Genomic DNA, 26523 nt, shown 5'->3' on the forward strand with positions numbered 1-26523 from the left:
TTTTTAATCTTTGACATTCTGAGGGGCAAAAAAGAGAATAACTGTTTTTATTTTCATTTCTGAGTACTAGTGAGTTTGAACATATTATCGTATGCTTACCAGCCAAATATTTTCTCCTTATTTGAATTGCCTATCCATGTCCTTTGCACATTTTTAAAATGAGGTATTTATCTTTTAAAAAATTGATTTATAGTACCTCTTTATGGACTTGTGATATTGGCCATATAAGTTTATCATATTCTTGTCAATTTGTCATTTGTCTTTCAATTTTATTATAAACTAGTATTACCCTTTAGTTCTCATATATCATGCTGAAATTATTTTTTTCAGTTTGTCATTTGTCTTTTAATTTTACTAACCTTGTGTTTTGACATTCAGAAGCTTTACTTTTATTTATGACGTATTTAGCAGTATTTCCTTTCATGGATTTTTTGTGTCATGTTTGCAAAGTTCTTCTATATCCCTAAGGCTATAGACATATTTACTTACACTTTCTTCTACTTCTTTTGTGACTTTATATTTTATGGTAAGCCACATTTGCCTTAAGAATATATCAAGGAGTGGCTAATGTTATTAGTATAAGCTCAATATCAGGCTTAATACCATTACAGGTCACTGAAGAATTCATTTTACACATTCTAAATAAAAGTTCTAGTACATAATTATGTAATATAAGATAAAACTGAATAGAGACACAGCACCTAAATCATATACACATACAGTCAAAAATGACAAAATCAAGTCTGCTGCGAAATTGAGCTGGGAAGTGTGTATGAGGGAATTGGGTTAACTGGAGAGAAATACTTATATTCCAGGCTGATTCAATGGCCATCATGCTGAAGGGAGTCATTCTCTCAAACAAATATTTGAGCTGGCTGGGGAGATAACAGTGAACAAAACAGAGGTTTACTGCTCTAATGGGGTAAATAAATTATATCTTTTCAGATTAAGTGCTTGAAAGAAAATCAAGCAGGTAGGGGAGGGAAGCTGTTATTTTAAATAGGGTGGTTAGGGAAGTTTTCTCTGGGGGGACGACAATTGAGAAGAGACTTGTTTCAGAGGAAAGGTATGAAGGCAAAAGATTCCAGCCTATGTAAAGTTGTAAAGGGGGAAACAAGTTCGGCTTGTGGGAAGAATCATAAGAAAGCCAGTGTAGCTGGAGTGTTACTTGAAAACACAGAAAATAGAAAAATGGAAAAAGAAACATGGAAACACCCTAAAAACTTGGGTAAGGTCGTTTTTCTTTAAGTGGGAAACGGGAGTTGGATTCTGTGTGACTCATTCTTTAGCTTCTTTCAGGCATTACTATCTAGGAAAGGCCTTCCTTAACTGCCCTTTCACAAATTCCAACGTTATCAGATTTTCCCACCCTTTCACAATCACCGCCCCCTTTCAAGTATTTCAGAGTTACCTTGTCAGAAGAGGTCATCTCTGACCACTCTTTTTAAAATTGCAGTTCTCGTTTCCCCCTACCGTGCACTTTCCACCCCTTCCCCCTGGCTTGCCGGCTTTTTCTCCTCAGAATTTACCAGCAATTATATTCTCATTCTCTATGAGAGGCAGTATTTTGCTGTTTTAATTTCCGCTGCATCCGCAACATCTTCAATTGTTTTTGATATACAGTTGGCGCTCAATAAATGTTCAACATGTTGAACAAAAGGTAGGATGTGTATGAACTGATCTGGACTAATCGAGTGAAGCGACCTCAGGTTAGACTTATATCGCATTTCTAGGTTTCCGAAACAGGCTTCAGGCACTCAGAGGGCTGGGTCCCTCAGTTTTCAAAATGGGAAAGCAAAGGTTCCCACAATTCTCAGAACGCGAATTTCTCGCCACAATTCAAAATGGCGGAGGAAGGTGGGGCCTGTCACATGGTGGGCGTCACAGCAGCTTTCCTTTTCCCGACCTCGGCCGCTTGGCCGCGTCAGGCTGTGCCCCTCCTACTCCCGCCGAGCCTTTTCGAGGAATAGCCTGCGATTGGCTAATAGGCGGGAGTTAGCGGGGGCTGCGGGGCCGGAACGCAGCATCATCACTTCCTGTTGTGGGCAGTCGTTTCCGGTCGCTGCTTGGTAACAATGGGGGAGATAATGGCTGCCTGAGCAACGTCTCGCAGCAGGCGCTGGGCTAGAGGCGGGTCTCTAGCAGCGACTCAGCGGAGGCGGGCTTGAGAGCGCAACAGGGGAGGCGCGCAGGGGCCTCGGCGGCGGCGGCCGAACCGACCGAGTCGGATCCCGACACTAAAACCCAGTAAGTGAAGCCTTGGGAATCCTCTCTGAAAGGGATGGAGAGCGAGAGGAGCACAGCGGAGCCTCGGCTGCCGCGTTTCCTCAAAATGGCCTGGAGTACTGCGTCGTGGCCGAGGCTCAGCTCCTCCTTCGGACCCCAGGCCCCGGTTGCTGTGGGGGGTTCCGTGGCGTAGTCGCCGCTGCCATTTTAATTGGGTGTATGGTCGCCAGGCTCTGAAGAAGAGGAAGGTGCGGGGTAGGACTTCCTCTCCGTGGCCGCGCTAGCCGCAGCCGGGGCCCTCCGGAGCCTCTGGAACGGGGGGAGGCGACTTTCGAGTGTTGGCCTCAGGCGTGACGATCTTTCCTGGTTTCGGGGTTTTCTCCTCGGTTCTTTGGAAGCTTCCCTCGCCTCTCCCCGCCCCTTTTTCATGGTGGGCTTGGTTTGGGAAAAGGGAACATCGGGCTGCTGTAAGTCAGATGCTGGGAACTCTTGGGCCTTTAGATTTCCCAGGATTTGCAAAAGCCCATTTTGAGCACTTCAGGGCACTATCAATTAGGCGCCCCCTGAGGCCATGATGACATCTTCCCTGAGGATCTGAGGCAAATGTGGTTTACTCCCTCGCTCGAATAACCCCGGCATATCCTTTGCCAGATATCACTACAAGGACCCCCCGTTTCCCCCCCAGAAGAGAAGAGAGGGAAAAGCCTCTGCGTGTTTGTTGTTTTTCCCTGGGAAAGGGTGGGAATTGGGCCAAATGATTTTCAAGTTAATTTCCGTTCAATCAGCCAACAGCCCAACCCCTCCCCCCTCAAAAAAAAAAAAAGCCTAAGGGTCTCAGCTTCTGCGGGCGGTACCTGCCACGTACGCCATAGCTTTAGTAACTAGTATTAACCGGTTGGGCTTCTGCTTCCTGAACACTCAGTCCCTTTTTCCCTTATGCTGATTAATTTCAAGATGGAGGAGACAGCCACGTTCCTTCCCTAGACAGTTTCACCATACTTATTCCACAGGTTAGTCCGGGAATCTGAGGCCTAGCTAGCGTGTTATTTAGGTCATTCTTTCGTTTTGGGGCAACAGGAAGCATTTATATTAGGATGTCATCCACCATTTGCAAGGCCCCACAATAATTTTTTTTTGCTGGAAATAAGGAGCCCGCATTTCCTGAATCAGAATTAACCGCAATGGCTTTGAGTGACTGAAGGGAGGAAGAAATAAACGTAGTACTGCTACTAATCTTTCTTTGACTCTTCCTGTTTAAATACAAAATAACTACTCATATCACTCCATCAGATATGTTATGTCCATCCTGGATGACTTGAGAGCAGGCAGGCACAATTATATCCCCCTCCCCCATCAGTTTTCTACATTGTAACAATAAAGTATCCAGGAAGACAAATCTCAACAGTTTAAAATGTGATTTTAGGACCCTCTTTTGTTACTGAAAAATGTTTCAAAGTCTTTATCCTAAGATGTCCTGATGATCTTTCATACTTTGTAGTTACTGCCACTGCCTAGTACTATTTTACAGAGGTAACTGTTATGTGCCAAATAAGTCATTGAAAGTAACTGGAAGAATCTTAAAATAATTACAGGTTTGATAAGGTAAGGCCTATTCTAAGTAAGCTTATACTAACTAAAAGGTAGTTTGACTCTCAGCCTTTAAAGGAAATCTTATATTTCTGGTTCCCTCTGACCTCAGTCTCCCCAAATATCAATACTAATATTGAATTAGGTTGGGTAATGGGGTGTGTGTGTGTGTGTGTGTGTGACAAATATGTAGGATGTGTATTTTTTAGGATGTCTGTTTCAAAGAAAATGTCTATCTTATAAAAGAGGAAGAATAATGGATTCTTTTTTTTCCCTAGAGCAGAGAGTGAAGAAAACTAAAATCCAGTTTATTGTATTACAATACTATGTCGTAAAAGTCAGGTAATTTATTTTTTGTTGCGTCTCCTGATGATTTATGTGTTGAATGTGTGTTTTAAAATCTGTTTTGCAGGCCCTGTAATTGGATGGGCTCATTTGATATATGTTAGTTGGTGTTGCGTATACTTTCACGATGAGAATGGATGTTTTTTACTGGTAATTCAAAGAGTAGTGTTTCTGATTAGCTGGAACTCATTGGTGCTTTATCTGTGAATTTTCCTCTTTTAAAATAATGTCTGAAGTTTACCAGTACCTGTATAGAACAGAAGGAACAAAATAGAAATTTGCTGTATTAAATCATTGTTGGAGTGGGATGGGTATAAACAGTGTTTAAATGTTCGTTGAATAAATAACATGTCAGTAGAATATCTTGCAGGAATATAATCTTACATTATTTTGTGTGTCCTATTTTTTTCCTTCAAGATCCAAAAATTATATAATTGATATATAATACTCTGATTGGTATTAACTCTTTTCATCATCATTGTTAAAGTAACCACATAATTTATTGCCCTAGCTGCAATGCTTTTAAGAGCAAAAGGGACGTTATTCTTAATCATGCCTGGACAACAGGCACAAACAAGATTGTCCCAGGCAAACTGGGATCGGTAGTTAGCCCAAATTCAAAACCAACTAGTACTGAATATTTATGTGCTAGGTCCTGTACTTCACATGCATGGTTTTATAATCATCACAGCAAAGCCTCACGAGTATGTTAACTCTTTTACAGAAGTAACCAAGACTCCGAGAAGCGTTTATTAAGCAATTTGTCCTCAATTAAATAGCTAATAAGTGGTAGAGTCCCCATTTTAACCCAGGTCTGTCTGATGCCTGAAGTCACTAAACTTTTATGCCTCTAGACTTAATTGCTATCTAATTAGGTCAGAAATGCAAAGAAAATGAAAGGTTGTAGTTAAAAATCGATAGGTTATGTTGCATCAAAAACTTGTTAACACTTAAAGGGAACCTGCTCTATGAATCAGGTGATAATTATTTACCAGTTACCCCCCCCCCTTTTTTGTACGTCACAGTTCCTATTTCAGCTGTTACTGCTTAGGATGTAATTTGATAATTAAAATTAGAAGTGGTTTTATGAAATAGCTTAATAATGAAATGATATCTAGAAATGTTAGGCTGGTTGCGTATATTCTTTCAGGCCTTAAATAACACAGTAGGTCAAATGGGGCATCTGCGTTCATGGAATTATAATGTGTATACTACTTTTTCCATAGCCCTAGTGGATTGGGAAATAGAGCAAATCACTGACCAGACTGTTGTTCCCTTGATTTACCATAGAGTGGGTAACAAATTATAATGGGAAAAGTCCTCTGAAAGCCAGACCAATGAGGTGCTAGAATTTGGGGCCACTGCCTAAGACTGGAACATGTTTTTCTTTTTATAAGTCTAATTCCTTAACATTTCTTTATGACACAAAGATTTCCAAAACCTTATGGCCCATTGATGTCAAAAAGTAGCCAGTAAACATAATCCTTTGACGTTTTGATAACCAGTGAAAACAGCAATAGGACTTCTGTGTCTTAGTTTTGTTCAACCTTGAATACGTAAATTTTCCAAAAAATGGAGCAGTTTATTTTTTTTTAAATCAATTGACGTATTTTTAGATTAAAAAAAAAGTATTGGCAATTTTGAACAATTTGGGGATGTATTTATGAACTTGTGGTTTTGTTCTGGAAATGTATGTAGTTGATGCTTTTATTGTTGATTTTCTTGTGTTTTAGTGCTCCAACCCAATATTTGAATTTCATTAGCCATAATAGCACCTACATATGTTGAGACAAGTATCTGTAGATAGTGTGTGGTATGCATGTAGATTCATGGACTTCCTGTATAAGTCAGAACGACAAGTTAGGCTCCTGTTACAATGTCTGAATGGTGATGAACTTTCTGGGGGGGAGGGGAAGGAGATGTTTGTTTTCAGTGTTTTTAATTCTGGAATGAAGCATGGTCTCTTTCCTCTTGCTCTCCACTTGACTGTAGGAAGAAAGGAGTCAACTCAATTACAATTTTCATTTTTTTTATTGACCAAAGTTCCCATTAATGGCAATTACATCTAAGGTAACTATGTAATTTGTCCATACTGGGACACTTCTGAGAGTGAAAGAGGGTCATATTAAGTACTACAGGACAACAGGTGTAGGCTGCTACATTTCTGTACAAATTGGGGATATATAGTCACCTTTGTCATTTCTATTTAGAAACACTGGTTTAGGAAGCACAGTGGTCAGTTTGGGTCTGTAACACAAAATTGATTTCCTGAAATAAGTTAATAGTCATTTGGGTAGATAATAATATTTTCTTTTTTGGTCAAGTGATTTCAATTTTAAAAATTGACTTCACTCTTTTTTAAGAAGTTAATTTTTTTAAAACTTTTACTTATTTTTAAGTGTGTTTTTCCAGGACCCAGCAGCTCCAAGTCAAGTAGTTGTTTCAGTCTAGTTGTGGAGGACGCAGCTCACAGTGGCCCATATGGGGATTGAACCGGCAACCTTGATGTAAAGAGTACCAGATCTAACCAACTGAGCTAACCGGCCGCCCCAAGAAGTTAATTTTTGATGGAAAACTAATGTCCTTAAAAATAATACTTTATATACCAATTAACATCAAAATGGCTAATAATGAGTGATTTTACATTAATAACTTTTTTATATATAAACCCACGAACTTTCTGGGTTTTGAGTTATTTTTTGACTTCTTGAGAATAATGAGAAGCAATTCAGAATTGAGTTCATGTGGATAAGATCAAATTCTAATTTCCTGACTTAGCTCAATAATAACATGAAATGGGTAATCGAAGATTCAATTCACTGTCTGAAGTACTTGAGTGAATTGAAATGTCATCATAATGGTTTCCTTTTTTAACTAGATCCTGTGAATTGGCAGCATTTAGCTTGGTCTCCGTCCTTTGATTTGTTGATGTTCTTTCTATTTAATAGTTTTAGAGGGTTGTAGCAGTCAAAATTGTGAGCTACAAGTCAGTCAACTTCCTGCCAAGAGATTAGACACGAGGGCCGTTTCTGAATCCTTTTGTTGTTTTTGTTGTCCTTTTCAAGTGGCAAAGATAGAAGAATATAAGCAAGGCTAAGCTAGCATTGCCCTGCAAATATTTTATAATCTCATAGTGCTATAATATCAGCCATAGTGGAGCCCTTGGTAGCATCCTCTGATAGGCCAATATTAAAAATAATCAACAAATTGTGTGGGTGGAGAGAGTAAGTAAGTAAAGGGAGTGAAACATCAATCCTGCCCTGTGTTTAAAGAGGAATGCTTTATATTTCTCTTCAGAAAGATAAGATAGTCACAAAAACTGAGAAGGGTGTGAGTGAAAGAAAGGCAGTGAGAAAAGCATAGCTTCTAAGCTCATGTCCTAGTTATTCGTGTTGTTTCTTAAGTTTGATTTTTCTGACTTAATACTATAATGTGACTGGTTATATCTTATTCATAGTCACGGGTTCATAGAACTGGAAGGTACCTTGTAGATAGTTTAATCCAATACTCTAATATTGATGAAGACCCTGAAGGCCTGAGAGGTTAAACGAATTGGCCGAATTGACATAGCTAGTTAATGTTACAGCCAAAGCAAGAATCTACTGTCTTGTTTTTTTCCTTTTCACGGAGCTGAATACGGCCCTGCTACTCATAGAATAAAAAAGTTATCTGGTTGTTTTCAACCTTTTACTTGTCTGTTCCAAATGCAATAAAATTGTAATGAAACATTCTATATATGGAGAATTCCCAACACTTTTGGTAACTACATGTGAGATGGTACATTATATCCTGACCTCAAATTCAGCAGTTCTTTGTGACTTGATTTTTCAAACTGCGTTAAGTATTTTTCATTTTGGTGATGATATTATTGAGCTAACGTTTTCTTTATTGACAAGGAGGATCGTGTGTCATTAATTCATATCTACTCTTGGAGGTTCTCAGTGAATCTCTGTTGCAAGCAGAATGATGCCTGCCCTTCTGTTTTCGGTGACACCTTTTTGATACCTGTGTGTATTTTTAATGGGCATGTTCTGCTTTAGAACACTGTTGAGTTAGAAGCTTGTATGAATACGTGCAAAGGGGGAAAATGCTCAAGATACTTAAATAATTGGTTGGTATTAGGTTTCCTTGATTCCTCCCACCATACCTTTCTGTTCCTAAAAAGACGTTATTTCTTCCAGACTTAACAGATGTGGCTTGTTTTTAAGTTGATATTCAAAGAAGCATTTGAATTTCAGAATTCAGTTTTGTACAGTATGTTGTTAACTGTATTTTGGTGCCTTAACTGGGTGCTATGATGCAGTATGTCCATTGAATATAATATGTGCATGTTCATACTTAGCATCAAGTCTCCTGACCCATTAGTACTGATCAGTATGTTTTAAGGGGCTTTTTGCCCCAGCCTCATAAAATACATTTTTAAAACATTGATGTGCATGGATTAGGAGAATTAAATGAACTACTTTTAGCAGTGATCAGAAACATAGTAGTCTGCGTAGTTTATATTAATATATGATAATGACTGTAGGAGAAATGGAGATCACTAACAATGCTTTAAAATTCTCAAGGTGAATAAAATCTGCTTTAAATTCCCTAAATACAGTTAGTAAATCTCAGGTTTGGTTTTCTTGATGGCTTTTTCTTCTCAAATTTACCCGACACAGTCATACATTCATTGACCAAACAAGTAGTTTTTGAAATGAGTGGGCAAAATTTCTAATTTGGCTGTTTGTTTCCAGGAATGGATTTGGATGTATTGGCACACAGTATGCAGAAAGAGAGATAAGATTAATAAAACCATGTGGTTTATCCAAGGGGTAACTGTGTTTAAAATGAATATACTAAAAGTTGACTTATTTAAAAATATAAGTCCTGCATGGTTTATACTGCTTATAAAGGTGTTCTTGTCATTTTGGAAGTTTTTATATCAAGAGTGAACCTGGTATAAAAGGCTCATAGTGAGATTGAATGCTTTAAACATGCCTATTGGGATTGAAGGAATGTATTTTAAAGTATATATAGTCTGGGGATATATTGGGAGGCAGTTGTCCATTTAGTGGAAAGTTGACAATTTGGCATCAGAAGACCTGCATTTAATTACTGGCTCTTTCCACTTGCTAGCCACATGGCCTTTGGTAAATCACTTCCCCTCCATGATTCTGTTTCTTATCTGTAAAATAGAGGTGGTGATTCCTATTTCATAGGATTGTTATGAGGATTAAAGGAAATATAGGTTAAAAGGCTGTGTAGATACAGAATGGTGGGTATTACTTGTAACTGGGGGGAGAACTAAGTGATTTAAGAACAATTATATTTTTTTCTTTTTTAATTATTTTTTTTCAGTTACAGTTGACATTGAATATTATATTAGTTTCAGGTGTAGAGCATAGTGGCACACAGTATGCAGGTTATACATTTACATAATTTATGCAGTGATCCTCGGATTAGTACCCACCTGGCACCATACACAGTTGTTGCACCATCATTGACGATACTTAGTTAATAATAATGTATCAATATTAGGTCATCAATTCCGAACAAATGCTCCAAATGCTCCACACTGATGTAAGGCGTTACTGATAAGGGAAATGGGAGGGTAAGGGAGAGGGTATGTGGGAACTCTACTTTTTGGTCCATTTTTCTGGAAGCCAAAAACTGCTCTAAAAAGAAAGTCTATTTAATTTTTAAAATTATGTGTTTTTTCTCTTAAATTGTTCTATTGGTAAGCTTTTCATAGAAATACTTAAGTTTAAAAGTGGCTGATGCTAATTGTATACTCAATCCAAAATTCCTGACTTATGCAGGTGAACATTATAACTGAGAGTAAGAGGACAAATAAATTTAAGATCCTCTCTTTTATGATGACAGAAGGAGCTCAGAGGTCTGTGGGGATCCTTTTTTCCTCTTACTAGTTAAACTGAAAATGGGTCACACGATTGTTGACCACAGAGTAAACTCTAGAGACCCATCTTGTTAACATCCTTCTTCACTACTGTTTTCACACCAAAATGGAGAGACTCTGTATTTGATCATTTGGACTGTGGTCTCCTGACGTCTTTGGCGTGCTTTAACCTTTCAGATGTTCACTTTCACTTAACAAACATCAGATCACATTACAGCTACCAGGAGCTGAACTTGTGGTTTAGATTGATTACATTTTTCCATTATATGCCACTTAAGTGGTAAAGGGACTGCTTAAAATGAGACCGGGCTCACTGGGTGTGTGTAAGGTTATCTCACCAGGCATGTGAGGGTGTTGCTTACGATTTCCTTTTCTTTCAAAATGTAATTACCTCTAGTCCAGGGACCTCTGCAGGTGTGACAGCAATAACTCACCCCTTAAATGTCCTTAGAGGGTAGAGATGTCTTGCCAGTGCTGAAATCTCTTGACCCCCATTCCCAGGCCAGGGGAAATAAGGCAGAGAATGGAGGCTTTGGGCAAAAGTAGAGAAGCAAACCAGATTTCTCTCTCCTTTTTCCCTAATCCACTACAAGAAACAAACTGCTTCTTTAAAGGAAACCTAGACCTTAGCAAAAACATCATGTGTTATGTTTAATGAAGCCTTGAGGGTTTGGTTGCCATTTTGAAATAAAAAATAAGTGTGTTGTAGGGATGTCAAGTAGGGGGAAAAAATGTCCTTGGTTTTCTCTGGCATGTGTATGAGAAGGTAGGGGGAAAGGAGAGCAGCATGTTATGGAAGTAATAGTAAGTTGGATTTGCTCATTTGCTGCTGTGTGAGTGTGTCTTACTGTGTAAATTTTGAATGAAAAAAAATAAGTCAAAATAAAAATCCCTCCTGCGTGGAATAAACACCTCTAATCTCATCAGGCAGGAGCTATTTAGGATTTAACAGTCTCCAAAATCACTGTCAGAAGGGTTTTAAATAGAGGGAGAATGTTTTGTTGTCTCCAACTTCCATGTAGGAAATGATAGAAATTCTAAAAAGGTCAAGAGTGAATCTGGCAGATTTGGGAGCATCGGAAAGAATCGTCTCTCCTATGTGTATTTGTAGGGTATTCAACGTTGTTATTGTACTTTTGAAAAACCAAGGGGGTGTATAAATAGTGGGTTTTTAAAGAATATGAACAATATATTGGGAATGCTTTGAAACTCTTTATATATGTCGGATTTCTCTACCTTACAGACAAATTCTTTGAAGCTGCACTGTCCAATATGGTAGCCACTAAGCACTTGTGGCTACTGGACACTTAGGATGTCACTAGTGTAACTGTGGAACTGAACTTTAAATTTAATTTTAATTAAGTTAAATGAAAAACTAAAGAAGTGTCAGATATTTTTCCATTTTATATTGTTTTGGTAGGACTACATTTTGCTTTGACTTGCAAATTTAGCATCCAGTTTGAGATGTGCTGGAGATATAAAACAGATTTTGGAGAGTTGGTATCAAAAACAAAATAAAAAAATAAAAAGAAAAAGTATTGAAAAAAAAATAAAAAATAAATTGTCTATTGCTGGCTCTTAAAAAAAAAACAGAAAACATTTCACTAATTTTTGTATTGATAACATGTTGAAATGATTTTTGGTTATGTTGGGTAAGTAAGACATATTGATAAAATTAATATTTCAAAGATATAAAAGGCCATGTAATGCACCAAATGCCACTTTGGTGGCCCACACAAATTCTGTGTGCAGAGATGAATGACAGAATTGCTAGTAAGATAGTAACAGTTTCTTAGGAGGTAAAATTTCATTGAACCTTGAAGGATGAATGAATTGGGGAGGGTCTAGGAAGGGGCTGAGAGAAGTGTGAAGGTAGTAAAATGTTGGCTATCACCTTGCTCCGTAACCTTTGAGGGTGGTGTTCAAGCACGTGAACCTCTTGTCCACGATCTGGTCCTCAAACTCCTTGCTACTCACCGATTCTAGAGCAGCATCACTTGGAGACTTAGTTAAAATGCATTTCTCCAAAACAGTAGGGTGGAAAACCTTCTCAGTGTCTGCACAGAAACCAAGCCAGACTAGTCCTCAGTATTATCCGGATGTCCCATCAAAGAGGTTCTCAGCCCTGGCTGCATAATAGAATTACGTGTGAAATTTTTTTAAGTGTCGCTATCTGGTCGACCCCAGAGAAAGCTCCGCAGGTGATTCCAGTACCAGCCAAGGTTAAGAACCATCCGAGTGTAGAGCAAATGAGGTTAATTTGGCAGTGAACCCCACTGTAGTTAACATGTTTTCTTCTGTGTTTGCAATCTATCTGATAGCCTATTGCAGAATTTTCCCATAGCTTTATTGTCAGATTTTACTGTGCTATAGCTTACAGGCTTCACTCCTTTGAAGAGTAGATCATTCTAAAATCCAGTATTTTAGTATCTCTTCCTATTCTCTATTATTTATCAAAGATTATCATTAGAAATTTTCCCATTGGGCTCTTCATTCTCTCTTTGACAAGCTTGTTTTCTCCACTCGTTCCAGTTGGAAGGTGATTCTCCTTGTTGAATAAAATAGAAACGAAATAGAAGTTGAGTGTTACACTCCATCTTCTTTTACTATACCGACTTCCCCACACACTCAGTACAAGACCCCTTTCTTGTTTCGGATTCTGGTTTTCAAAGCCATTTTAAAAAGCTTTCCCATATTCTTGTAAGTTTCTCTTCCTAATAGGTTTTAACCTCCCTGACACTATTCTTAAGACTTCATGCCATTCCTTTAACAGTATTTGGTATATGAGTTTTCTGTTATCTTTGGTTCACGTCCTTCAGATGTTAGAACTTACCAGAGATTTTTGTCTTGTTTGAAAGATTTATTTATTTTTATTATTTAATTAAATTTATTGGGGTGACAATTGTTAGTAAATTTACATAGATTTCAGATGTACAATTCTGTATTACATCATCTATAAATCCCATTGTGTGTTCACCACCCAGAGTCAGTTCTCCTTCCATCACCATATATTTGATCCCCCTTACCCTCATCACCCACCACCCACCCCCTTACCCTCTGGTAACCACTAAATTATTGTCTGTGTCTATGAGTTTTTCTTTCTCATTTGTTTGTCTTCTTCTTTTGATGTTTTTGGTTTATATACCACATATCAGTGAAATCATAGGGTTCTCTGCTTTTTCTGTCTGACTTATTTCACTTAGCATTATACTCAAGATCCATCCATGTTGTCACAAATGCTCCTATGAAAGATTTATATTTTTAAAGCCTTTCGACCCTACTGAGTGGCATCTTTTATAAATTAATTTCAGAACTATTGACTGATTCTTCATGAGTGGACTTCATCCTAACTTTCAAAATGTTAACTGCTTAAGTTCATTAACCAGATGTTACTGTGGTTTTCTTTGGTTTGAGGAATTGTGTCTGAAGATTTTTTTTTCCTTTGTGCTTTTCTATATTTTTAAAAATTAGCTCTTTACTGTTACCAATACCAAATCATATTCCTTAGGTATGTATGGAAAAAGGTAATTTGTTAATTTTTTTATTGCCTGGGCCGCATAACTTATTTTATTTATAACTTTATTTTATTTATTTTATTTAAGCTGTTGATTTCCAGTCTTCCTAAAGTTTCAAGTTACTATGAAAACATTTTTCAGAAATTTCTATAGTTTCCTCTTACCAAAAGTAAGGATTCTTAGTTATGAGATTAGGAAGCTCTTTCCAGAAACATTAAGGTCTCCCTCCTCTCCACCTCTTTTATGTGTTCATCTCATTTGTTTAAACAGTAGTAGGATAGTTCAAAGAATAATGATCTAAGGCAAACAGTGGAGCTCTAGATGTGTCCGTGTCTAGACTAAAATGTATTTAAGCTCAGCAGACAGGTGAACAGGCTTTTTTTATTTTTGTATCTGAAAGAGGGTTTGTTGTTATTTTTCTCTTTAGTATCGACGTGAACATGCAGAGACTTTGTGTGTCGTGTGTGGGATTATATCCTAGTACCAACATAGGTTCCCTCTTTTCCACAAATCAGATTTTCATATGTTCAAGGAATGAGCTTTCATCTTGTCATTATGAAATGAACTTAAATGAGATAAATCTGGAGTTAGAAGGAACAGAATTACAGAATGAAAGTTTTGTTTGGAGTCGTCTTGTGTTTTAGGTGGCTTTTCATTAGAGCAGTTAGTGGAAGGTGTTTGGAAATCTGCCAGTATAGCAGTTTCCTAAGGCCAGATAGTGAATGACAATTGAGAATTTGGGGCTAGTTTTATGTACTGTCTATAGCAGGGGTTGGCAGACTTTCTGTAAAAGGCCATATTTTTTTTGGTGGCTTTTCTAGTAAAAAAGCAAAATTGAGCATATTACATAGTTATTTATATAAAAATAGGTCATATTTCTACAAAGTTTTTCTTCATAAAACTCAATGTAATAATAATTGAATACAGTGTTTTATAAAATCTGTCTACTGATGAGAAGCATGGTGTTCTTTGGGGGGAGGCGGATAAAATTTTGCTTAATTGGGGCTAAACATATTCCTTACCATCAAAATCATTTGGAGAACTTTATCTAGTGCTACTGACTTGAAATGAGACTTTCCGTAGTTCATCTTCAAAAATGTCTTCACACACACAGAGGTACTGCTGTCTACTCAATCACAAGCATATAATTTTGATGAAGCATATTCATTCCTGAAAAGGCATTTATAGAATTCTGTTAGATTCTGCTGTTGACATTGACCTGTTACCATAGCATTACACTGCAGAATCAAAGGTTACTCGGAAGCTCCTCAATTGCACAGTTAAATGGATTTTGAAATGAGGAAATTTCCTTTGTACTCGCACTGAGGTCCAGAAAATGCTTCTGGAGCAGTAGTTTGTGCTCAGAAAATATACGTGCTACAAATGTGTGTGGGAATGCAGCTCTTGCCAGTCTGATAGCACAAGAAGTGCACAAAGCAGCTTGACATTGTGATTCCAGTGTTAGTTATTGTTGAAATGACTTTACTGCAGTATAAATTTTACATATAATCACTATTTTGCCTTGCAATTTTAGGTTGAAGTCTGTAGCAAAAGCTAATTTCCCAAGCCATTCATTGTTTGGTAATGGTAATTGAGTAATCTCTCATTCAGAAAAAAATTCAATCTTGGACCTGGGTACAACAAGTCACACTAAAACGTTACCAGTGCTAAACTGTCCGGATGTGCAGGTTCTGTTTGTGACAAAGATTCCCGAAGTCCACAGTAATGAAGTTCACCATTGACACTGCTGGTTCAGTACAACGATGGCTTTAACTCCTTTCTGACAACTACCTACTCAGGAATAATATAATGGAAAAAAACAGGCTTTAAACACCTCACATTTTCACAAGTTTTGTAGATTTTGTTCAACTGGGTCTTTTACTGCTTTACACATTTTTACCACCATTTCAGTTGTAATACATCTTAGCAAATTCCACTTCAGGTTGTGCTGAATTCATGTTTTCTCAACTTTGAGGATATTATCACCTGTAGTGGTTCCATCCAGATTCACAGAGGCTACTTCTGTAGTTCAAATCCTGAAATAATCAACAACTGAATGGTATCAGTTACACTTGTCCACTCATCAAGAGCCAAGAACAACCGATCAAAATCATTTGTTGCCTTGTTTTTCAACTGATCATTGACATATTCCAATATCCTCAACTTTAAGCAACTGTACTCACCAAAAAAAAAGTATGGCCCATGGGTTATAGTCTTTTCCGCTGACCTAGTCTTTTCCTAGTATAACAGAGCTTTACAAGAGTTACTCTGCTGACATCTCATTCATTTGAGGTCTTAAAATGCACATCTTGATGTGCATTCTGGATTTTCACATAATTGAAACTCATATAGGATGCATACTGCTGTTTTCAAGGTTGATCTCCTTTCTCCTTTTAGATTATTTTCCACTTGTTCATCAAGATGGAAAGCTCAGATTCTAACGATAAAGGAAGTGGTGATCAGTCTGCAGCACAGCGCAGAAGTCAGATGGACCGATTGGATCGGGAAGAAGCTTTCTATCAATTTGTGAATAACCTGAGCGAAGAAGATTATAGGCTTATGCGGGATAACAATTTGCTGGGCACCCCAGGTATGTAATATGTAGTTTAAGAATTTATATATGCAAATTGCTGGTCTTAAAAAATAGCCTGTTTTGAAAGTCTGTGTCTTTAGTCATTATGGAATACGATTTTAATGCAAGGGATACAGAATGACATGCACTGCTGTACTTGTTACTTGATTCTCTTCATTCTTTTTTGGAATTATCCTTTATTATGAACTTACAGTGAACTGAATTGAAAAGAGTGGAGCTGATCAAGTTTTTGTTGTTAGTTAGCTCTGTTTAACTTACTAGACATGAGTCTAAGTGTGGAAGAGCTAATGGGAACTTTAGTTCTGTCATCTCTGATTCCCTGAATATGCCCCAATCATAATTCTCCAAAGCTAGCCTTGGGTAAAATTGTCAGTTACTCAGAACTTTGTGCTTGGTTATTTTCTTTTGCTCAGTTAGGTCCCATTTGATCCACTTAAAATTCATTGTCTCCCCTTCCTCCTTGTTTCTGTTTAATTTTCCTAATCTTTGAGTGATTGCTTACATTTTAAAAGGTGAGGTGTTAGTTAATGAGAGTGCTTTTTGAGCCAACAGTACCAGACTTGAATCAGAATGCTTCAGTTGGCCTTCTGGCCCTGCCATTTATTAGCCCATCAGTCTCTCGCACAGTCTGTTTCCTTGTTTCAAAGTACAGGTGGTGATATCTATGTCCCAGAAGTGAAATTATAAAGAATGAGTGAGTTTATGCAAAAGCATTTAGTAAACTAGAAAGAAATTTGTGTAAATATAAGTTGTAAGGTCATGCTCCCAAATTTTACCCAGGTTCCCCACTCTTTGGTTTTCATCTCAGATGAGTAAGAATCATTGGTTTTTATTTGTAATTTGACGAACATTTTAAAATTGTTTCCAGGTGAAAGTACTGAGGAAGAGTTGCTGAGAAGACTACAACAAATAAGAGAGGGCCCACCACCACATAACGCAGATGAAAATAGAGGTATACTTTGCTTTGCGGGCAGTGGGTACAGGATGGAATGGATAAAGAACTTCATAACAGTTAATGTCATGAAGTCATAACAGCCAAAGATTTTCCAGGAATGGCACAAATTAATTTGGTGCTAAGTAACTGCTTATAAAAAGAGAAAGGGTATTTTCTTGATATTTGGTGAGAATGTCAACGTGTTCTTTTCTGCTTCACCTTTGGGTTGTTTGTGTTCATTGGGACATAATGAGAAATGACCTATTTAAATGTGATTTTTTTTTCCTTGATTTTCCACTTCCATTGAAATTTCCTTCTGCCTTCTGAATTATTCCTTATAAACATGTTTATGAGTTCCTCACCGGCAGAAAGAAATGCTGTATTCTCTAATGGAGTGGTTCTCAGAGGGATGTAATATTGCCCCTTAGGGGCCATTGGCAATGTATGGAGACGTTTTTTGGTTGTCACAACTGGGGTGTTTGCTACTGGCATCTATTGGGTGGAGGCCAGAGATGCTGCTAAACATCCTAACATCCTAAAATGTACATCACAGTGCCCACAACAAAGAATTCTCTGGCTCAAAATGTAAGTAGTAGCACTGTTGAGCTATCCTGCCCCTACCTTAGGTCTGGCGTTTCTCTCCTGATGTGAAGTAGAGAATTTCACTGTCTTAACCTAAGAGGCTGTGATAACAGTCTGATTCTTGAATGTGCCGTTACGTGTATTGTGCTAGGTTCAGACTGTTCATTTGGTCTGATCTCCGATTTCATGTGAATTTAAAATCTTGGTAACATGAAAAAATATCCAAACACTTTTAAATCTATAAACCTTGTTTATATTTTTGCAATGAGTACATCAGTCTTATATTTTCAAATTTCCCGTATTATCAAAGGCACTTAAGAAGCCTGAAGAAAAGTTGTAGACTAATGAACATTTGAGAAAAGTGTAATTTGAACCAAAATACTCGCCCTGTACCGTAGTTGGTGCTTACTTTGATTATGTTAGCATTTTGACAGTGGACTGAGAAATGCCTTCTAACAGCCCACAGTGGTACCTACACTAGGTTCTATATATGATGAAGTACTGAAAATAGAATTCTTCCAGATTTCTTTTTAAAAAGTCTCTTAAATTTTTCTTGGGTTAGCTTGCCCTTTCAAAATGGAATTGAAAATTTCCTGCCTTTACTTGCAAATCTGTGCGGTATAGTTTACAAAAATCTGTAAAGGTGAAATCTGTTCAGAATCTTTTGTCCTTTTTTCCTAACCCAAAGTTTCAGAGCACTATTATATGATTGTCCTAATTTTAGTAGTTCCTTTTTCTCCCTCTCCCCTCCCTTTTTAAAACAGGTGGAGACTCTTCAGATGATGTGTCTAATGGTGACTCTATAATAGACTGGCTTAACTCTGTCAGACAAACTGGAAATACGACGAGAAGTGGGCAAAGAGGAAACCAATCTTGGAGAGCAGTGAGCCGGACTAATCCAAACAGTGGCGATTTCAGATTCAGTTTAGAGATCAATGTTAACCGTAATAATGGGGGTCAAAACCCAGAGAATGAAAATGAGCCATCTGCAAGACGTTCCAGTGGAGAAAACATGGAGAGCAACAGCCAAAGGCCAGCAGAAAATCCACGGTCAGAATCAACGTCTGCAAGGCCATCCAGGTCGGAACGAAATTCAACTGAAGCCTTCAGCGGAGAAGTCCCGCCTACTAGAGGACAGAGACGAGCGCGAAGCAGGAGCCCAGACCATCGGAGAACCCGAGCTAGAGCGGAGAGAAGTAGGTCACCTCTGCATCCAATGAGTGAAATCCCACGAAGGTCTCATCACAGTATCTCATCTCAGACTTTTGAGCATCCTTTGGTAAATGAGGCTGAGGGAAGTTCTAGAACCCGGCACCATGTGACATTGAGACAGCAAATAAGTGGACCTGACTTGCTCAGTAGAGGTCTTTTTGCAGCTTCCGGAACTAGAAATGCCTCACAAGGAGCAGGTTCTTCAGATACAACTGGTAATGGCGAATCTACAGGATCAGGACAGAGACCTCCGACCATAGTCCTTGATCTTCAAGTAAGAAGAGTCCGTCCTGGAGAATATCGGCAGAGAGATAGCATAGCTAGCAGAACTCGGTCAAGGTCTCAGACCCCAAACAACACCGTCACTTATGAAAGTGAACGAGGAGGTTTTAGGCGTACGTTTTCACGTTCTGAGCGTGCAGGTGTGAGAACCTATGTCAGTACCATCAGAATTCCGATTCGTAGAATCTTAAATACTGGTTTAAGTGAGACTACATCTGTTGCAATTCAGACCATGTTAAGGCAAATAATGACAGGTTTTGGTGAATTGAGCTACTTTATGTACAGTGATAGTGATTCAGAGCCTAGTGGCTCAGTCTCGAGTCAAAATGTGGAAAGGGCAGAGTCACGGAGTGGAAGAGGGGGTTCTGGTGGCAGTGGCAGTTCCGCTTCCGGCTCGAGTTCCAGCTCGAGTTCCAGTCCTAGCTCCAGTTCCAGTGGGGAGAGCTCAGAGACTAGCTCAGAGGTGTTGGAAGGCGGGAATGAAGGAAGCTCGTCGTCAGGCTCCTCAGGTGCCAGGCGAGAGGGTCGACACAGGGCCCCGGTCACATTTGATGAAAGTGGCTCTCTGCCCTTCCTTAGTCTGGCTCAGTTTTTCCTCTTAAATGAGGATGATGATGACCAACCTAGAGGACTCACCAAAGAACAGATTGACAACTTGGCAATGAGAAGTTTTGGCGAAAATGATGCATTAAAAACCTGTAGTGTGTGCATTACAGAGTACACAGAAGGCAACAAACTTCGGAAACTACCTTGTTCCCATGAGTATCATGTCCACTGCATCGACCGCTGGTTATCTGAGAATTCTACCTGTCCTATTTGTCGCAGAGCAGTCTTAGCTTCTGGTAACAGAGAAAGCGTTGTGTAATTAAGGTCGCGACTCTCGGCTGTAGCTGGCATAGTGATGGGCAAACAGGAATCACTTGATTTATGTCCACTTTTTGAGTGGTACTGAAATGTAAAGTAGCAACCTGAATTGAGTCATTGCTTTCTGAATGAATCTTTGTCCTTTCCCCACCTTCTGTTCCAGAATAAAAGGAAATATTTAAAAAGCAACGTTTTAGGACATAAAAATCTGATTTCACTATCAGTAATTGAGGTTGCTGATGACTTACTGTATATGCTTGTCAGTTTCTCCTTTGTTACCTTCAAAGATTTGCCTTAGCAATGGCTCTTACCTGTTTCACAGTGATCTTGAAAGTTTCCTGCGCCATAGGAGAGGGGCTAAGGAAATTCCCAGTTTAGACTAGGTTCAGTACATCTTCCTAAGTGATTGCTGTCCCCAGTTATTAGTTGGCACAGATTCAGCTACCTGCTGAATATCATTTGTTCACCTTTCAGACAAGGTGATTGGACATGTCAGTGTAAATAACACTAAGGTTAGGGTCTTCTAAGTGTCTAACTGTCTCCTCAGCCCATCACTGTGGCACACCGTAGAGTGAGCTTATAGTTTCATTGAGATATTTATCTTGTGGAAATATTAAAAAAGCCTATGCTTGTGTAAGTGAAACAAATCACATTCGTTTGTTTAAAAATGTAAAGCTATTTTGTAGAGGCTCAGTACTTTTCCAATGCACTGTTGTAATAATGCATTAAAACTTGTAAAGTCCCATGCTTAGAAATGAGAAAACTGCTTTCTGTGAGCCAACCTAGTAAACACACCAAACAGAGTACAGAGCTGCTTTTGTAAGTGTATAGATGTCAAGAGCAGAACATATTTCATGTATGTGAGCAGCTACTGTTACACAAAGGGAAGGACAGTGCAGAACTGAACTGCATTGAAGACCAGTAGAAATGGTGTATTTCAGCTTGGATTTAGGCAGGAAATGAAAGACTGGAGGAGTAAAGCAGACTGCTCTGAAGAGCTTCAGCTTGTCATGAAGACGCTAATACAGTACAGACATTGACTGGTTTCAGAAGGTGAGGTCTTTGACACAGTCTTCTACTTGAGCAGATGGAGTAGATTGGCAGATTGGGCAGAGCTTTGGTTGAAGAAAAACCACTACCACGTAGCACCAGTTACATTGTTTTTACAAGTCTACTCCTCAAAAAAAAAAGGTGGAGGAAAGACTATAAACCACTTTTAGCGTAACAATTGGTACAGATGTGTGTACTAATAGGAAAGTCTCGAATTTGCATTTTCGAGATTTGTCATTTAAGGTACCAGTGCACACTTGTTACTATTTCATTATTCTCTCTCTAACACAGACCTAACATCTCACATTTAAAGACCAGTTGAATAATAAGGGATTTTTATCCTTGGTTGCAAGTGAGTTGTATTGGGTTATTTGAAATTCACATTTTAATTGTGCTGCCCATTTTCGAAGATGAGACTGCTGACTTACGATCTATGGGACACGCACTTTATGTTGTTCCCTTAGTGGTAACAATAGATCTGTGAAGAACCCCAGTACTCTTGCTGAATTTCTCTTTGGACAGTGGTTGGGGCTAAGGTTAGTCTGACTGTGGAGGACTGTGTTTGTTTTTGTGGGGGAAGCCGATGGGTCCAAAGAGGGATTGAGCACATCCTTGGCCATTAACAAAGTGAGCTGACTACCTGGGCATAGTCAGACACTCTACAAAATCAGTCTGTTTTAGAAGTTCTCTGGGTACCTTAACTATTAGCAACTTAGCTGTAAAGATGATTTCAAAGCTCATACTTTCATGTTTTCCTCTGGCTTTCAATCCTACCTAACTGTCAAGGAAATTAACTTGTAAATATGGTAGTTGTTTACTAAGGATATGTACTGCTCTTGCAAGAAAATAATGTCCAAACAAAGCTTCACTTATTTTTTTTAATATAAGCAGAAACCACTGTCTATGGCGCTTCTATAATACATTTTATCTTTTTAAAAAATTGTCCATTTAAAAGTCAGGATTCCTTTATATTTGAGGCCTCCTTGTCTCCTTCCCTGAGGGTGTAATCAATGGTTTTCAGATCTGCAGGGGAGTCCTGATCGGCTAAGAACAAACCCGTTTTTCTCTTGGTATAAAATGTCCCATTACTATAGGGGTGTTCATTTTCTATAGTTTAAAAACAACTGCAGCTAAGCATAAAAATTATTGACAACAGGTACCTCCCTAAGCTCCCAAGATGTATTACTCATTTGTAAAGTATTAAGGTGAGAGGTAACTTGTGCAGAATTCTGGTAATGAATGTAGATATTAAACCTATTCCTAAACACTGGAAATAGAATTTTAAGTTTTTAGCCTTCACTAGAATGCACAGTCGACACGTGCACATGGACCCCTTTTTCAATAGCACTCACCCATTTCCATTGGATTGTGTAGAATGGATACAAATATTTTAGTGGAATTTGCTACTATCTTTTTAATTTTGTGAGGTCCATGATTAATATATACTTAACTAGTGTTGTGGACCTTGAAGACAAGGTCATTTGTAGGTGTCAGATGTACAGTGGAGAACAAAGATCTTTTTTCCCACCAGCATCCAAACACCTATTCTCTTGAGGGAGCATTTTCTTGCAAAAGACTTTACATTTCATTTTGTATCTTTGCACTTTTTCTTTATTAAAGAAAGATTCTGTCTTGAAGACCTACTTGGAACTTCATGCAGTAATAGGAACAAGGAAAAACAATGTTGGGAGTTTACATTGTTCGAAGCATAGGGAAAAGTACTAAAAACTGAATTTCCTTGAATATTTCAGGTATTTTTAAAAGTTCACTTACTAGTCTGAAACGTTTGAGGTGTTACTATTGTTTAACTCCAAGCAGTTGTCAAGGTTGCGGTTTATTGGTACTAAAAACCAAAACCAAACAGTGAGGTTTAAAGTTTGCAGACTTGGATCTGTAGCAGCACTAGAAGAAGAGCCATGTTGTTAATTTGGAACATTTGCTCTAAAAAGAACACAGTAGTTGTACCTCAGTGGTGTTAATGGGGATTGAGGGAAGGATTCACGTTAGTGTTGGAGAGTAGGTAATCCTTGTGCAGTGAACAACAACAGAAATGTTTAACGCCAAGATTTTATAGCGATATATAGATATTTACATATCTATATATGTATGAAATCTCTAAAAACACCATTAGAGTTTATCCAAACTTTAAGATTAGGAAACTGGTTGTCTATGTTACCTCAAGTCATTTCCCCCTCTGGGAAAACATGTCTTTTCCGTGCCAATTATGCTCTCCTAGTGTCATTGTCTCAAGTCATATTTATGAAGGTTGACACTTAATATGCTTTGTATTTAGCCACCTGCTTCCCAAATGTCCAGGACGTGAAATAAGTCCAGCATCAGCCATGACTTTCCCAAAATACCCACGTGGTAGGGAGATGAATGAATGTTGCAAAATGCTTCTTCAAAGGCCCTTTTTACAGCTTGCTAGAATACAGTGGCACCTTGTGGTGATTGTTGATACTTTTAAAGATGGAAGATATTTTTACCCACCCCCTTCTCCTTTGTTCTTTTGTGAACGAAAAATATTTGTAATCTGCCTTATATGAATTTTGAAATTTTACCTTACTGGCTTCCCTGTCAAATTTATTACCAACATTAAGTACTTATAGAAGCCACGTTTGCAGGGCACTTTTATTCTTTTCTTGTCTTATAAGACTATGCTGATTGCTACTTTGTAAAGTATTCTGTACCTTAGTAATGCAAGAGATTGATAAGGCACGTGTTAAAGTGTCAAGTGTTTCTTTCCTTAGTATAATTCTTCAGTATGTTTAAGATTCAATAACAGTGTTGTGAATCATTGCGTTAACTAGTAAATTGTACACTTTTGCAAAACACATTTGAAATTGTAAATCATAACATGCTTTATTTGGAAAGGTGAAGTGCAAGGTCTCAAGAACTAGTATTTAACTTATTTTTAAATCAGATTTTTAAATAAGCAACTAATAAACAGCTGTGAGTTCAGTACGTGCCCTTTAAAAAGTTTAGCATCCTGAAATTGCGTTCTTAACTGGAACATTTCTAAAATATTATGTAATATTCCCTACAAGTGAGCGACGTCACTTGATTTAAGTAAATCCATTTTGTATCTAAAATGCAGCATAGAATAGCGCTGTTATTGAAGTGTTGGAACTTGCAAGGGATAACAACAGTTTGAGTTTTATGATTATTTTCATTTCTATGTAGGTGTTTTAATTAAAATTTGAAGGAAATAGGCACGCCCGCTAACACTCAAACTTATAGTGAGGTACTTGTTTTTTATTAGTGTTTCTTTGCTACAGACCCATGAGCTGCTTTATAGTCACTTGGATTGAGTGATAGATAGATAGATATCTTAAAGACACGCAGTGAAAGTGACCCCATCAAACCACTGTGCCTAGTTATTTTAGGGTTCCTCTATCAGTTCCTCATCTTGCAGATTTATTCCAATACTAAGGTATGGTTGAACCAGCTGCCCAGCCTTAACTCCATTTAGTGCTCCTCTGGTAACATTCTTTTAACTGATTGATCCATATGTTTTAACTGTCCAATGTTGGGATTTTACCTCTTGAGAGCTCCATTTGTCCCTGGTGCTGCTTTTAAAGATGGAGGGCCGTGAGGTATCGAGTTGAGTAGGTACGCAATTGGCCCGGTTACATATCTGTGCCTGTTTTATCTTCTCCCAGGAAGAGCTGCTTGGGGATAGATGTTTACTTGGGTTTATGTAAAGAAGTGGGCAGCAATCTTGGACAGCTTTCTGAAGTCTGTAAGAACCTGAAGGGATTCAGAGGGGGGGGATAGTAACAAAGGCTGCCTTTATGTCTCTGAACACAAAGCACATAAATGTATGTTGTGTAAAGACTAAAGTGATTGTTATACCAGGGCTTCCTGACCTCTGGGAGAGACTTGCAAAACAGCAGAAAGGAGCACAAGGTGAAGTGAATTTGGTTGGCTTGCCTTATCTGCTTTCTCATTTTCTTTAAATTTAAACCTAAACATAACACCCTCCTCCAGTATCTACCCAGCAGACTCCTGGTTGGGAAGCCCTGTATTCAATTTTGAGAATGTACCCAGTTTCCTTTTGTTTTGTACAGTGCTTTACACTTGCTAAAATTTAACTTGTTTAATGCAAAACAAGACCTTGAAAGGTCAGTCATATTAAAGCTGGTTTGATTATTAATAGTTATCTTTTAGGAAGAAGCTTTTTCCCTATGTAAGATGTCATACTGCAGATTTAAAATATAGACTATCAATAAAATGCATGAAGTGATCATTTGTGCTTGATCATCTCTCCTTGGGTTTTTCTTTAAAAGGGGGAATCTGATAAAGGTTCTGTTGCTTCAGACTGATTGCAGATAGACATGATTTCTAGAAATGAGTGGAATTATTGCACAACCTTGGTTTTGGTTCCCCTCACTGCTATGAGTGTGGGCAGGTACTGGTTTATGGGATACAACTTCCATTCTGTGCTGTGTCATTTAATGGCTTAATCTTTTTTTTTAAGATTTTATTGGGGAAGGGGAACCAGGACCCCATTGGGGAACAGTGTGCACCTCTAGGACTTCTTTCCAAGTCAAGTTGTCCTTTCAATCTTAGTTGTGGAGGGTGCTGTTCAGCTTCAAGTTGTTGTCCTTTCAGTCCTAGTTGTGGAGGGCGCAGCTAAGCTCCAGGCTCAGTTGCCGTTTCTAGCCGCAGGGGGCACAGCCCACCATCCCTTGCAGGAGTCGAACCGGCAACCTTGTGGTTGAGAGGACGCGCCCCAACCAACTGAGCCATCCGGGTGGCAGCTCAGCTCAAGGTGTCGTGTTCAATCTTAGTTGCGGGCGGCGGAGCCCACCAGCCCTTGCAGGACTCGAGGCATTGAACTGGCAACCTTGTGGTTGAGAGCCCACTGGCCCATGTGGGAATCGAACTGGCAGCCCTTGGAGTTAGGAGCACGGAGCTCCAACCACCTGAGCCACCCAGCCGGCCCCTAATGGCTTAATCTTGGTAAAATAAAAGATCGAAGTATATTCTCGTACAAGAATCCTGGAAAGATCTATGTAAATGACATTTTAAATGACAGTACATGTTCACTGTTTCTTGTATTTTCACCTTTGCCCTGATCACTCCCTTGGGTGACCTCTGTAAATACAAAAACTTGTCCTGGTATGCGCATGCAGCTTTTGTCTTCCATCCCTACCACCAGCCTGTCACACGTTGCCTGAGCCACTAAGATGTCCCTGTTTCTAAGTAGGTTGTCACATTCTGATAACCTGCAGGAGGCTTCCCTTTGGTATTGATACTCATTTTACCAATGGTGAATTTTACTGTCGTTTCATTTCCTCTGGTTACTACAGCGCCCTGTCATTGCCATAGCAACTCAGTTCCTTGTGATAATTTTGGTGTGGTTGACTCTTGGCCTCGTGCCCTTCCCAAGGTTTTACTTTTAGTGCCATTTGTGATTCATTTCTTT

At 38.6% G+C, this 26523-nt stretch overlaps 1 protein-coding gene across 1 annotated transcript; it reads left to right on the top strand.

Moving 5' to 3' along the window:
• The first annotated feature begins 1990 nt into the window (after positions 1-1990).
• Positions 1991-25339, top strand: RLIM (ring finger protein, LIM domain interacting). The gene is made up of 4 exons (XM_081042611.1): positions 1991-2247; positions 15973-16165; positions 17037-17120; positions 18449-25339. The coding sequence occupies exons 2-4, from the start codon at positions 15997-15999 to the stop codon at positions 20041-20043; spliced, it is 1848 nt and encodes a 615-aa protein (XP_080898737.1). The 5' UTR covers positions 1991-2247; positions 15973-15996; the 3' UTR covers positions 20044-25339.
• Positions 25340-26523: the final 1184 nt, after the last annotated feature.

The sequence above is a fragment of the Rhinolophus hipposideros genome (assembly GCF_964194185.1).
Source record: "Rhinolophus hipposideros genome assembly, chromosome: X".
In the NCBI taxonomy this organism is placed as follows: domain Eukaryota; kingdom Metazoa; phylum Chordata; class Mammalia; order Chiroptera; family Rhinolophidae; genus Rhinolophus; species Rhinolophus hipposideros.